The sequence below is a fragment of the Gopherus flavomarginatus genome, chromosome 19 (genome assembly GCF_025201925.1).
Source record: "Gopherus flavomarginatus isolate rGopFla2 chromosome 19, rGopFla2.mat.asm, whole genome shotgun sequence".
Classification (NCBI taxonomy): domain Eukaryota; kingdom Metazoa; phylum Chordata; order Testudines; family Testudinidae; genus Gopherus; species Gopherus flavomarginatus.
The window spans coordinates 20,266,233-20,278,529 of NC_066635.1; the positions used below are offsets into that span (position 1 = coordinate 20,266,233).

The window sequence follows — 12,297 nt, forward strand, 5'->3', positions numbered from 1 at the left end:
AGTCCTTGCTATAGGAAAAGCATTAATACATATTTACTGCATAACCCATCAGTGCAAGACACTTTCCAATAGTCTCCATTCTCACAGTTTGTTTTGCTAAGACGATGGCCCCTCCCTTAACCTAGGAATGCTGTCTGAACTTGGGCCCTGACACCAAGTGAACCATTGAGACCAACTATTCCGGTAGATAGTTTTGAAGAGAAAAAGATACACAAGTGAAACCACCACTATACAGGATGTCCACAGTCCAGTAATTTATTTTTAAATTTGAGTAATTTCAAATTGCACAGACAAAACTGAACAGCAATATTTTGTTTGAATTCTCTCTTCTGTACACTCAAAACAGTGATCTAAAACACCACAATATCCAACATACACAAACCGCAGGGCAGGGTTAGTAAATACAGATTGGAATCATGGTGCTCTGTTCCCAAATGGAATGATCCCACAAAAAAAGCACAGGATACAGCACAAACGTAAGGTCATCTGTTACATATGGAGTGAGCAAAACTAGTGTTTCTATAAGCAAAAACTGGAAAACCTGCATAGGTTAAGGGAAATTTTACTCATTTTTAAAGATCAGGCAAGGTTGTCCATATGCACTTTTTAATCATTTTAAGAGCTATGCAATCCAGAGTAGCATATGCTGATTAGTGTTGTCTGTCATCGGCAGTCTTGCAAGTTCAAATACAAATCTCTGCTTTAGCATTTTCTTTGAATACACAATGAGACTTAAATGCATTTAGATAGACAGTACATATTGTAAGCTGCTCACATACACTAAACGCAAGATTCAATATTGAGAGTTTCTTAACACTACAGAGTGCAAACTGGAATCTCCGCAACAGCCTGTTTTAATGTTAAGAAGCAGTCCTGCAAAAAAGAAAGCCCACTTGAACAAAAACATTTAAGCTATTCCTCTTTTCAAAGTAAAATCTAAATGACATGGAATGTGAAAAAAGATTGAACATAGGTGTGATCCAAACAGTTTGCGCTAGAAAAACCATAGTCCTTCATGAAATAAAGGTTACAAGAACACCAGGCAAAAGGCTTGCTTTTCTCTTTGAGTTGAAGCTGGGAGGGACGGTGGAATTTCAATAAGAAAATATGCTAGCTCCAGCTTGATTTGCACTGCACCTTACATGGTGTACCCGAAACCAGGCTGAGGTTGCCCATATGGAGGTGCTGTGTAGCCATAGCCAAAAGGTGCTTGTGGGGGAACTGCAACACTGGGTCCTGCTGTCAACATTAGTTGTGGCTGACCTGAAAATGGGAAGAGCACAATGATTGTTTATAACTATTTCAGTCTGCTCTAGCTACTAAAGTTTGCCTCATTTCTACTCTTTCCCGGAACTGTAGAAAAGATGTACAATAATTCATTATTTACAATAATGCTGATAGAATACATTTAGGGAATGAGATTACCTACAGAAATCAGGCTATTTCTGGCCACCTCAACATTTTACAGAGTCCCTGGTAATCTACCTTCCCTTGCCTTTGAGTTATGTTCTGCCTCGCCTCTAGAAAGGAGCTATCCTCTAGAGATAAGGAAGTACATGGATTTAGATACTTTGCTTTAATTTTTAGAAGCTACTTGTAGCATCTATTGCAGAAGATGGAATGGCAAGTAAGTTTGCTTCCCTATGATGCAGTGAGCTGTTTATCCACCTCAGGGCTGGGGGGGGCAAAGTAAGATACGCAACTTCAGCTACAGGAATAGCGTAGTTGAAGTCGACATCTTATTTTGATGTCCCTCCCACCCTCACAGTGCAGGATCAACAGCTGCGGCTCCCCCATCAACTCCCCTTCTGCCTCTTGCCCTGGAGGAGTTCCGGAGTCAACAGGAGCATGTTCAGGGATCGATTTATCACGTCTAGACGAGACGCAATGTATCGATCACTGATCCAGCGGGTAGTGTGGAGACACCCTTAGCCTACACGGTGTCCTAGCCCAGCCCCTCTAATCCCTGATCAGTTTGGATTAGTCTTGATTATGCATTCTTTAGGTCATGGACTGTTTATATAGTGGCTCGCCACAATCAGGCACCAGCCTAAACTTTACACCCAACACACAAGTGCTGTAACAGCCTTTTGTGTACTCCCACTTTGGTCAATTTTACTGCAAAACCAATTAAATAGTGAGGAAGGCAATACTGTATACTCTAGGGACTTGGCTGCGTCTTCTAGATACTCATAGTAGCTCAGGATTCTGGTCCCAGAACTGTTTCTGCCTAGATTCTCTTGACAAAGTCCTTTATGTTCCAATTTTAAAAGCAGTAATTGCAAGTTTAGGTATTAATTGTGTGTGTCTATGTAGAAGTCCACCCAAGACTGTCTATAGTTATTGCCACAGATCAGAGTCTGAATCATCAACCCTCCCATAGCAGAACAAAGTTTGATACTTGTGTTCTATTTTGCTTCACAAAAGGTGGTTCATATGGTAGTGCCCAAAGACCAAGCAAAAACAGGACCCCATTGTGCAAGACACTGCACAGAGGGGCAAACATTCTTTTGCCCAGAAGACTTACAATTAAAAATACCTACACACGTGGAAGGATGTTATGCTATAATAGCAAGTTAACAGTGTTAAGGTGGCAATTTTTAGTTTTTAGTTGGGGTGGATTCAGTTAGGAGGGGGATTAGCTAGAACATGGAGAGAGTCAGGAGGGAGGCATTAAGGGGAGACAGGTGTGGAATGAAGCTGAATAAAGCATGTACTACTCCAGATTTCTAACCCCCTGGAGCATGGTTAATAAATATTTACCTTTGGTAAGAGTTCCTTGACTGGGTTGGGGTGTGTGCGTGATTTAAGAGAGGGCTATGCAATCTTCAGCCAGCCTCCTACAAGGGAGGTGAAGCACCACAAACTGCTGGATTCCTTCCAAAGCAGAGTTAATGTAGAATTTAGACACTGCTGGTCAGACTACAGTCTCAAACCAGCACCACCCTGCTTAATTAGCAGAAGCTTCCCAGTTTCAGGGCTAGTTCTTTGGATATGGGTAGGAAGAAATGAGTTGTCAGTATAATGCATTGATCTTTGGAAAGAATATCAATACCAATATTTAGTGCATAATTGTATATTTGGACATTAATGCACTGATTATTAATAGCCATAAGTGAATCAAAAGAAAGGTTACCATAAACAATAGGTTGTGTTTCTGTAGCTTGCTCCTCTTCCTTTCTCAGCGACTCTGAGGCATCCAGTTTATCCACCTGGAAATATGAAGGCCCAAAAATTAAATGACCACCTTTCTCTATAGAGAAGTGATACTTATTTTTTCTGGCAGATGTGGAAAAGCCTTCACGTACATTAACCACCCTCAAGAAAAGACCACTGCTTACAAATTCAAAGAAGCAATGTTGGTACTCTGCTGCAGTCAAGTTTGTCTCTGCATTTCCATGAGAACAGCCCCTTGAAGGCAAGGCTTTACAGGACAGCTGTAAAAGCTCACACCAGGCTGAAATTTGGCATGCAAATTTTCTGCAGCCTGGGGAAACCAATTAGTTTTTTTTTTAATCCTTGACCATATTTAAAATACTGTAAGGAAAGTTCACTGGAGTCATTTTAGTGCTCCAGCAGCTTTAGACTGTAGAGAGAAAGTTCGTCAATCGAGTGTGACAACATAAGATTGTTCAACTTGGTACACACACATTTGGCACCACACTTCAAGAGTGCAGCAATTGATAAGATTCACTTCATTCACAACAAACCCTTGAATTAAACAAACGTCTCCAGGTCTAGAATTTCTATTAAGAGAAAATTCTTACAAGGGCACAGAATAGTTTATGAATATCAATAGTATCAGTCCACATCATCTGACATTTCACTTGAGCATCAAGAGGTTAGTTTCACTAACAGCCCTAGGGAAAAAGTCAGTCTGTTCACTCATGCAGTTTGACTTAAGCAAAAAGTCAAAACTATGGGGCAAGTTCTTCAGAACCATGCTGCAGAAGGCAGAATATCAGAGCCTAGGTGCATAAATGCCGAGTTCCCACTGTATTTACACATGGAGGACAGACTAAGTCTGATGTGTGGATCAGAGATAAATATTTGGAGCAAAAAAAAAAAAAAAGTGTTTTCACTCTGATCATGTTAGGGCTATTGAAGACTGGTTAGGTGCACATTAGAGCTTAGTGTATGCGTTATTAGTTGGCTAGTCTTCCTCCTCTTCCCTGCCCCCCCACCCCTCCAAATAGAAACTATAGCTTTGTAATGGGAAAGTTGCTTATATTTAACTATTCCATACCACTTTATTAGGAGTCCTCTAGCTGCTATATATAGTCATAATAGTTACCACAGAGACAGACTTAAACTTCAGCTTCGGTATCATAAGACGTAGGAGACTTGTCTATGAAAGTTACTATTTGCAGTTATACTAAGGTGGTGTCAGTGCCAGAAGTTTCCTCCTTAAGTACTGACAACTCAAAGGAGCATAACCCGCAGATGTCAAATCTGCCATCTTTAAAAGAGATCACATTTTTGTCCTTGATATTAATCAGAGTTCTGAGGAGGTCACTTCCCTAGTTGGTACTCCAAAACTTTGATGCATGCCAGATGTCCATGAGAGCATTTAAAAAAAAAAAAAATAAAGTGTTGCCAAACTGAGCACATAGAACTAGCATCGGTTGTAAACTTTCTGAAGCAAGCCGTCCTTCATCCAGAGAAAAGACCAACTACATTTATGGAATCTAATGGTTTTATGAATCCACATTCACTTGTGACCCCAGTTACCAGGCCACAGTTCATGCATAGAATAGATTTCAGAAATACAAGTATTGGCATTTGAGAGTTGTAGCATCTTTTGCTCAAATGTCAGGGGTGAGCAGAAGAATCTTGTTTTGAGACATTAGCAAAACACCTCACTGAAAAGTTGGTTGTCCAGTTAGATTCACAAGAGAAAGAATGCCATTAAAAATCTTAAATTTCATTCAACATTAAGTCTGTTTCAAGAATAAAAATGGGATTAACTAGACTAGCTGGGAGTATTGGAATGCTCAAGCATAGATCCAGATAGGCACTGCATAGGATAGTGGGATATTTTGCAGTAGCAGCAACAGCTAAGCAGAAAGTTTCAGGTTTCCATATATTTGGCTAACCTCTAGCCCAAAATATTCTGTTTTAAGTCTCTAATGTTTGCCTTTCCTTTATCTGACCTGGTTTAGATGCCTCCTTAAAAAAAAAAAACAAATTATGAACACAAGCTTGTTAAAGATCTGAAGACAGTGATCTTATACACCACTTGATTAAGCATCACTGGGTTCAGTGCCCTGTTACAGTGCTTTAGTAAAGTAATAAAATTGCATTAAAAAGGCTTTTCCACAAAGACTGCAATAAGCTGCAGAGGAAAAGTAGTAACATGCAATCGATGTTATTTTGGTGTTATGTGTGCATGAAAAAGAGGCAAGAGTACTGAAGCAAGTAGTGATATCTGAAGATGATTGCCACACAGGCTTCCCCCCCCCCCCTCAAAAAACCACACACAGCCCACAGCAAATGCTTTGTAGCTCGAGGGATAGTGGGATGTAATTGCAATGACTGTTGTACATGCTCAGTTTAATAATGCAGACACTGCAGTTCAGTTACCTTTTTTCCACACACACGCTTTCTTACTGCCTCACTTACTAGCTGCTGAAGGACCTTACGTGATGCATTTTACTCAGGTTAGCCTTGAGTTCCAGTGGTGACTAAGATGGATGTATAAACACAGCAGAAGGTAGTTTGTACTGAATTAGTCTTCAAGCCACTTACATAAGCTTGCTTGCCCTTTGCCCAACCACATTTGACAGACAAGTGTTACACAAACTATGCCAGCATGGCTCATGTTCCATGGAAAATTGGGAGTGGGTATAGGGTATGGAAAAAACAGATGGACAGAAGCTTTGGAATCTGCCCTCAGGCTGGGCATAATTGAGCAGCAATAGGCAAGTACCAGAGAGGCATCAAAAGAGTTGAAGTTTTAGCATTACCACTTGTTTCAAGGTTTCTTTTAAGAAAGGCAGCAAGAGGTTGTGTTTTTTTAAGAAGCTGAAGAGCCCTGAAGGCAGTCTTTGCTTGTAGCTGAGCAAAAGTGATGTCATGAGAAGGGTAAACAAACCTTAAGCTATTGTAGCAAGTCTTAAGTTACTGCATGGAAACAGACTAGCAGCACCATAAGAACTGGAAACCTGAAGAAACATGAGGAAAAGTCTCTTCTGAAGCAGCTAGTATCTATTCTGCCTACTGTCAGCACACGTTAGTAAGAGTCAATAAATCAGAGTGGATCACAGTCCTTAAGTTTGCAAAAATTGCTGCTAAAGAATATGCACGTAACTTCAGTTTACGCTAGAGTCTCTGGCTGGAGTTGGAATAGCTTTAGTTACTGCTTTTTGTGGAGAAAGTGGCTATTATCAATTCCTGCTGTTTGTACAGTCCATTTCTTCTGCACAGTATTGGTCAACATTAGTATCTTTAAATTAGTACTCTGACTGTGATCCAACTGATCAGCCTTCTGCCCTTCCTGAAAAGAGTCTAGTAGCCGATTAGTAGCAAGTGTATCTACTTTTGTCCTACAGTTCTAACTATTGTAGTTAATCTGCATAGGCTTTAGTGAGATATTGTTGGGGAAAAAAGCGGTAGCAGCAGTGTAGTAAAGGTAGAAAGGAAAAAACTCATGCAGTTTTTTTAGACTTAGTCCTCCAGACTTAAAGATGGAAAAGAATCAACTTTCACCTTTTCCTTTATTGCATCAACCTGCAAAGGAATTCAGAAGTGCAGCTTAGAAAAAAAATCAAATTCCATATGTAGCATATAATGGTAGAATTAGCAACATAAGAATCAGGGAAGAAACAGTTAATTGATGATACAAGAGACCAAAAAAAGTGTAAAACACAAACACCAGAAGTATCTGCTTCAGAAAGCTAACTGTGGTTTGTATTGGTTACTAGTACTTATTGACTGATAAGTCAAACTAAAAATACAATAAGGTAAATCCTTTTACAACAACATTTATACTGGAGGTTTAATATATATGCACTAGAAGTTAAGTATCAAGAGGGGTAGCCGTGTTAGTCTGGATCTGTAAAAGCAGCAAAGAATCCTGTGGCACCTTATAGACTAACAGACGTTTTGGAGCATGAGCTTTCGTGGGTGAATACATGCATCTGAAGAAGTGGGTATTCACCCACGAAAGCTCATGCTCCAAAACGTCTGTTAGTCTATAAGGTGCCACAGGATTCTTTGCTGCTTTTGCACTAGAAGTTGTAATTCAAGACTAGCACACTCAAAAGTTAACACTGATATTAGTTTGGACAGATGTCGAAGTATCTTATAACCACTAATAGAAACAACTTTTTCAAATGTATCCCAAAGCACTAACACCAGTTGCTTTCTGCCAAAAATTCTCTGCACTAGTTTAACTCTGCAACAAGTGGCTTTAGAATGGCCATAAACACACACCCCCTCCCATACACACCCACCTTTGAACATTAAACGGGCAAATCCTCTGTGCAATGAAATACGCATTATCACTGTTTTATCACTCAAAGTAAGATTACCTAGTAGTCCCTAGCTGCAGAAGCTTTATCATAAAAATTCAGGAGTCCAAAGAATAAGATGTATGGAAAGTGATTGACAAAAAATGCTCAAAGTCAGTGTAGCTGAGTTGTCCAAGAAAAGTCCTGTGACACTGGAATTGAAAATACTACTAAAAGTGAAAAGGTGCTACTGTTAAATAGCTTATGGCTTTTTCTGGAGGTTTATGCCTACATAAAGCCCCAGAGGAAAAAATTTCTTATATAGTCTGTCAGATTTATGTGGAGAGTCCTGCTGGAAGGAAAGCATCCTGAAAATAAAGGAGTTTCTTCAAACAGAAGAGCAAGCAAGAGTGAAAAAAAAAAAGAGGCTAGTTAAAGCTAGCGTTGATTGTCTTATGGAATTAGAACCACACATGTCCTTGAATATATGTTCAAGTAATCTGCTTCATAACACTTAAATTTCTGAGATTCACCCCAAAATGAGCCTAGATTGATAGGATTACAAATTTGTCATATTTCAATTCACTGTATCCTTTGATTATTCAAGTAAATTGCTGAGCTATCCAAAATATTTTTCACTTAAGAGCATTGCAGATGTGTATATTCAAGAGTATCTATAAAAACCATCTTGTTCTAATACTCCTGTCCACTGGGGGGGAAAACCTGCACACACACACAGTTATCTGGGCATACTAACCCATAATACGTGGGTAGTTTCCAGACTTCTCTAGTCTAGGGGGAAGAACAGTTCGACAAGAAGAAAGTTTTGGAGCAAGAATCACAGTATCTGTATGTTGAGCAGAGAATTATTACAGATGCAGGTTCTTCTAACTGGGAGCTAGGGGTGTGTGGGGGTGTTTCGTTTTTCCTAGCAGGGATCACTTAAGTGAAGCCCCCTGCCCACAATGAACAGAAAATAAGAGTGAACATAAGGCAGACATTTGAGAAAGTCAATATCAATGGCAGGTGAAAACAGTGGCAGGTGAAAACAGTCTCAACCAACAGCAATAGCTCTTACCTTGCTCAAGTACTCCTTCATGACTTGAATAAAGTAGGGCATGGCAAAGTCCATGATGTTGTGCCTCCATGCAGTTTCCAAGACAACATCTGGCCTTAGAAGGTCATAACAAGTGAAGAGACAAGCTCCAAAACACTCTCTCTTTTCTTCCTGCAAGAACCACTGCAGCAATTCTTCTGCTAACTCTGTATCTTTGGATTCTGAAGCATATTGCATTGCATCCTAGAAAAAAAAAAAAGACAAGAGAACCTCTCATTTTAAAAGAAAAAAAGGTCACATCTAACACACTGGAGCAGGAACTATGCTAGGCATACCAAGTTTGGTCAAAGCAGTAATGAGCCATTCCAAAATAAAAAAGCCACACCTCACAACATTATCTTGGGGATTTAGGTTTCCAAGATGCAAAAACAGCTTAAGTGCATTATAGCAATACTATCAGAGGGGGTAGGATCACAGATACTAGTATTAAAGCCATGTGAACATAGGTCTGCATAGCTTTAAGTGTTATATTTTCCAGTCTGTTACCTTGTATAGTCTGTCTTTCTTGCAAAGTTCTACACTCTGTTTCCAGCGATTGTTGCCTTTAAAGAGATATGCAGCAATTCTTCTGAACTCAATCAGCTCATGCTTCTCCAAACGCTGAGCAAGGGAGATGTTGTCAAAGTTGTCATAGGCATCTATAGATGTCCTAAGAGCCTGAATTAGGATAGAACTAGTCAAACCTCAGTGCTTAACCATGTACCAGAAAAGGTCAATCAATTTATGTTTTAGATAACGTTTGAACTGTTCGCAGAGTTCCTTTGCTCAAACTTTTGAGCTGATTTTCAGATATTAAGTAATCCTGCAGTCTTTGTTATTGCAGTTAGTGGATGCATAGTTACACCAGTTTGTTATCTGTACTAATTAGCATGCACAAAAGAAAGGTTTTAAACAACAAGGCACAAAATTTAAAAAAGCCTACCTGATAGTCTTCTTCTATAATGAAGAGATTATTCAGAGACTCATTCACTGATTTGTTGTTGTGGTTTTGAACTGAGCGCAAGTAGGGTTTAACAAGTGGAAGCTGTTTAGTCTTTAAGAGAAGAAGTAGTTTTGACATGAGAATCCTGAATATAGCAGCATAGCACACTATAAGCTTGTAGATGTATCTGCGACAAACATTCACTGTCATTGACTCAACTGGAGTCAAAAACCTTTAAAATGTAGCCAAATGCTTCATCTCCACTTGTAAAATCTTTCATAATTATAGGAAAATAAAGTCAAATTACCTTACTGAAGAAGTTTACAGCACGAGTATGATCCAGCCGGGGAGACAGCACCATCAGCAGATCATTGAGCAACAGGGGTTTAAATTCCAAATAAAACTGGATTGCTTTATAATACAGCTCCACATTCGCCACCTAGAGACAGCAGAAACTATCATTTAATAGATCTTTACATACTTGTTCTATGGGGTTGATATATTTTCTGCATGGGTTTTTCTGGTTCACAAGCATCTTATTTTCATTAGATGTAAAGCTACCTGAAACATGCCTACCAGCATTAAGAAATTTTGCTTTAGATATCTCAGATTTGCTCAGTGTACTCAATTTCCTTTTATATTTAATCAAATAGCATAGAAATCTTCAAAGGGTAATCCAAACAATCAATCATTTGTGGCACTGTAAGTCTACTTGGCATTTTACCATGTATCCAGGGTCCCTGACATAAGCTTAAGATAGTGATGTAGAGGGGAAAAAGAAAAAGTTATGCTGAAACTAGTACCAGTTTTTAAGCTAGGATAGCTTCTAATCAGGAGACCATTAGCTACAATACAAATAAAACATGCAGAACTGTGTTGTCTTTAAAGAGGCACTTCTCTCACAGGATCAGGTAGTACCTTGGTGATGATATCTTTGAACTGTCCTTCTTTCCATGCATCTGTTGGGTGATTCATCATTGTGATGATGGCATTATCATACTCTTCATATTTATCATACAAGAACACCAGCTCTGCCCAAAGATGGGCTTGTTCTGCAGCTCTTAGAACCTGTACACAGAATTTAAGTGTTTAAACACAAATTTAATAGATCAAATACATACATTTAAGGCCAGAAGGGGCCATGATAATCTAGTCTGACCTCCTGCATAACACAAGCAAGTGGTTTTCGACCTGCGGTCTGTCATCAATAGCTTTCAGCACTCTTTCAGCTTTGAAATCCAATACAACTTCAGAGCACTGATTTACTTTCATCTTGGTATTTCATTAGTGTTGAAGCTTAATAGATCAGGTGGTTTTATTAAGTGTGAAAATCTTGTACTTTTATTAGCTGTCCAGAACTACTTAAAGACACCTCACATAGTTTCGAGACTGTTACCTTGGGAATGTTGACTCTGGACCAGAATAGTTCCAAGTGCTCCCTCATCTTCTGAGGCTTGAATTTGGAGTAGAGAATTGCTAGCTCTGTAAACATTCCCATGTGGGCACGCTCAAGTCCCAGTGCTGCTTCCAACATAGTTATCAGCTCTTCAAAGTATCCACGATCCTTAAAAGACAGGTACAGTTAAAGACCAGCTGTAGCAAGAAATTAAGTACTAAATGAATAAAAGACAGTATGCCAAGTTTGAAGCAAAGGTGATTCTGTAACACTGAGTTACAACAGCATCTGTATAGGTATGTTTTGGTTGATGCTTTCAGTAGCATTAGAATCAGGAGTATCTAGTACATGTTCTCTTCATTACCTGGTAATAGTTGATGAGCTCTTCCAATTCATCTGCATGCACTACAATATGAAGTCCACACATCTGGGCTAGACGGAATTCTTTCCCGTCAACACATGCAAAGCAAACCTGAAATTCAGGGGATAACAATTAAGTTTTGTCCTGTTTATGAAAAGCACAGCTCTATCCAATTGTATACGGAAGAGTCTTGTCAACATAGGTATATTAGGATTTAAACACCACTATCAGTAAGATCTCAGAGGCAAACTTCCTTTGGATATTTTCCTGAGCTGAACTCTTAAGACAAGGTTATTTACCTCTTTCCATGTTCGAGTGCTGTTTGCTTTCCGAGCACCATCAACAGCTGCTTGGTATTCACCTAGGTGAACTAATGTGGATGCCAAACGGCCAAAGTTTGATACATTATTATACAATAGCTTAGCAGCATCGTACATCTTCTCATCATAGCAGCGATCACCAACCTAAGATTAAGTTTAAACATTAGTCTCAAGTACTTAAAACACGAATAGAATTTTCTATAGTGACAAATGCATTTTATTCTGAGATATTTCTCAAGTTAGATCCATCCCCAAGTCTGAGCAAGTTCTAGCCACTAGCTAGTCATGGCTAAAAGCTATTAGATAAAAGTCAGCTCTGCCTCAAGTTATTTGTATTTTTTAAGACTTCTTGAAGAACTACCTTGCATTAAACCCAATAAATGCCTGGCATTCTTGTTGGCTGAACCCCAAAATCCTATTACTATGACAGCTAAGGAACCAAGAGCAGAAACTCACTTGCTGTATGTGAGCATTATTAGGTCCATTTATGAATTCTTCCAGCTCAGCTAGACGATTTGTTTTAGCAAGAGCAAAAATGAGTTCTGTCTCCACATAGGACTCTCGGGCTTTTTTGCGTGCCATCTGTAGGTATTTCACAAGCTCTTCCCAGTTTCCTAGGTGAAGAAACCTTACATTAGAAATAGTAACTTCTCATGACTGCATCACCTATATTTTAAGAGAATGAACAGGACTGGACATTTGCTCCGTTATGTTAGTTTTACAATGACAA

General features: G+C 39.2%; 1 protein-coding gene across 2 annotated transcripts in view; it reads right to left on the reverse strand.

Moving 5' to 3' along the window:
• Window positions 1-239: 239 nt before the first annotated feature.
• CLTC (clathrin heavy chain) overlaps window positions 240-12,297 on the reverse strand; it is a 57,326-nt gene continuing 45,268 nt past the window's right edge. The window contains exons 22-33 of one of the 2 annotated variants that reach the window (XM_050928763.1): window positions 12,024-12,181; window positions 11,547-11,711; window positions 11,251-11,358; window positions 10,887-11,054; window positions 10,409-10,558; window positions 9,798-9,929; window positions 9,491-9,601; window positions 9,055-9,225; window positions 8,530-8,751; window positions 6,709-6,729; window positions 3,137-3,212; window positions 240-1,263 (exon numbers count right to left, since the gene is read on the reverse strand). In XM_050928763.1, the coding sequence (XP_050784720.1) occupies window positions 1,139-1,263; window positions 3,137-3,212; window positions 6,709-6,729; window positions 8,530-8,751; window positions 9,055-9,225; window positions 9,491-9,601; window positions 9,798-9,929; window positions 10,409-10,558; window positions 10,887-11,054; window positions 11,251-11,358; window positions 11,547-11,711; window positions 12,024-12,181 (1,607 nt within the window). In that variant the 3' untranslated portion in view covers window positions 240-1,138. The remainder of the gene's footprint in view (window positions 1,264-3,136; window positions 3,213-6,708; window positions 6,730-8,529; window positions 8,752-9,054; window positions 9,226-9,490; window positions 9,602-9,797; window positions 9,930-10,408; window positions 10,559-10,886; window positions 11,055-11,250; window positions 11,359-11,546; window positions 11,712-12,023; window positions 12,182-12,297) is intronic. The other variant, XM_050928762.1, reaches the window with a different exon arrangement.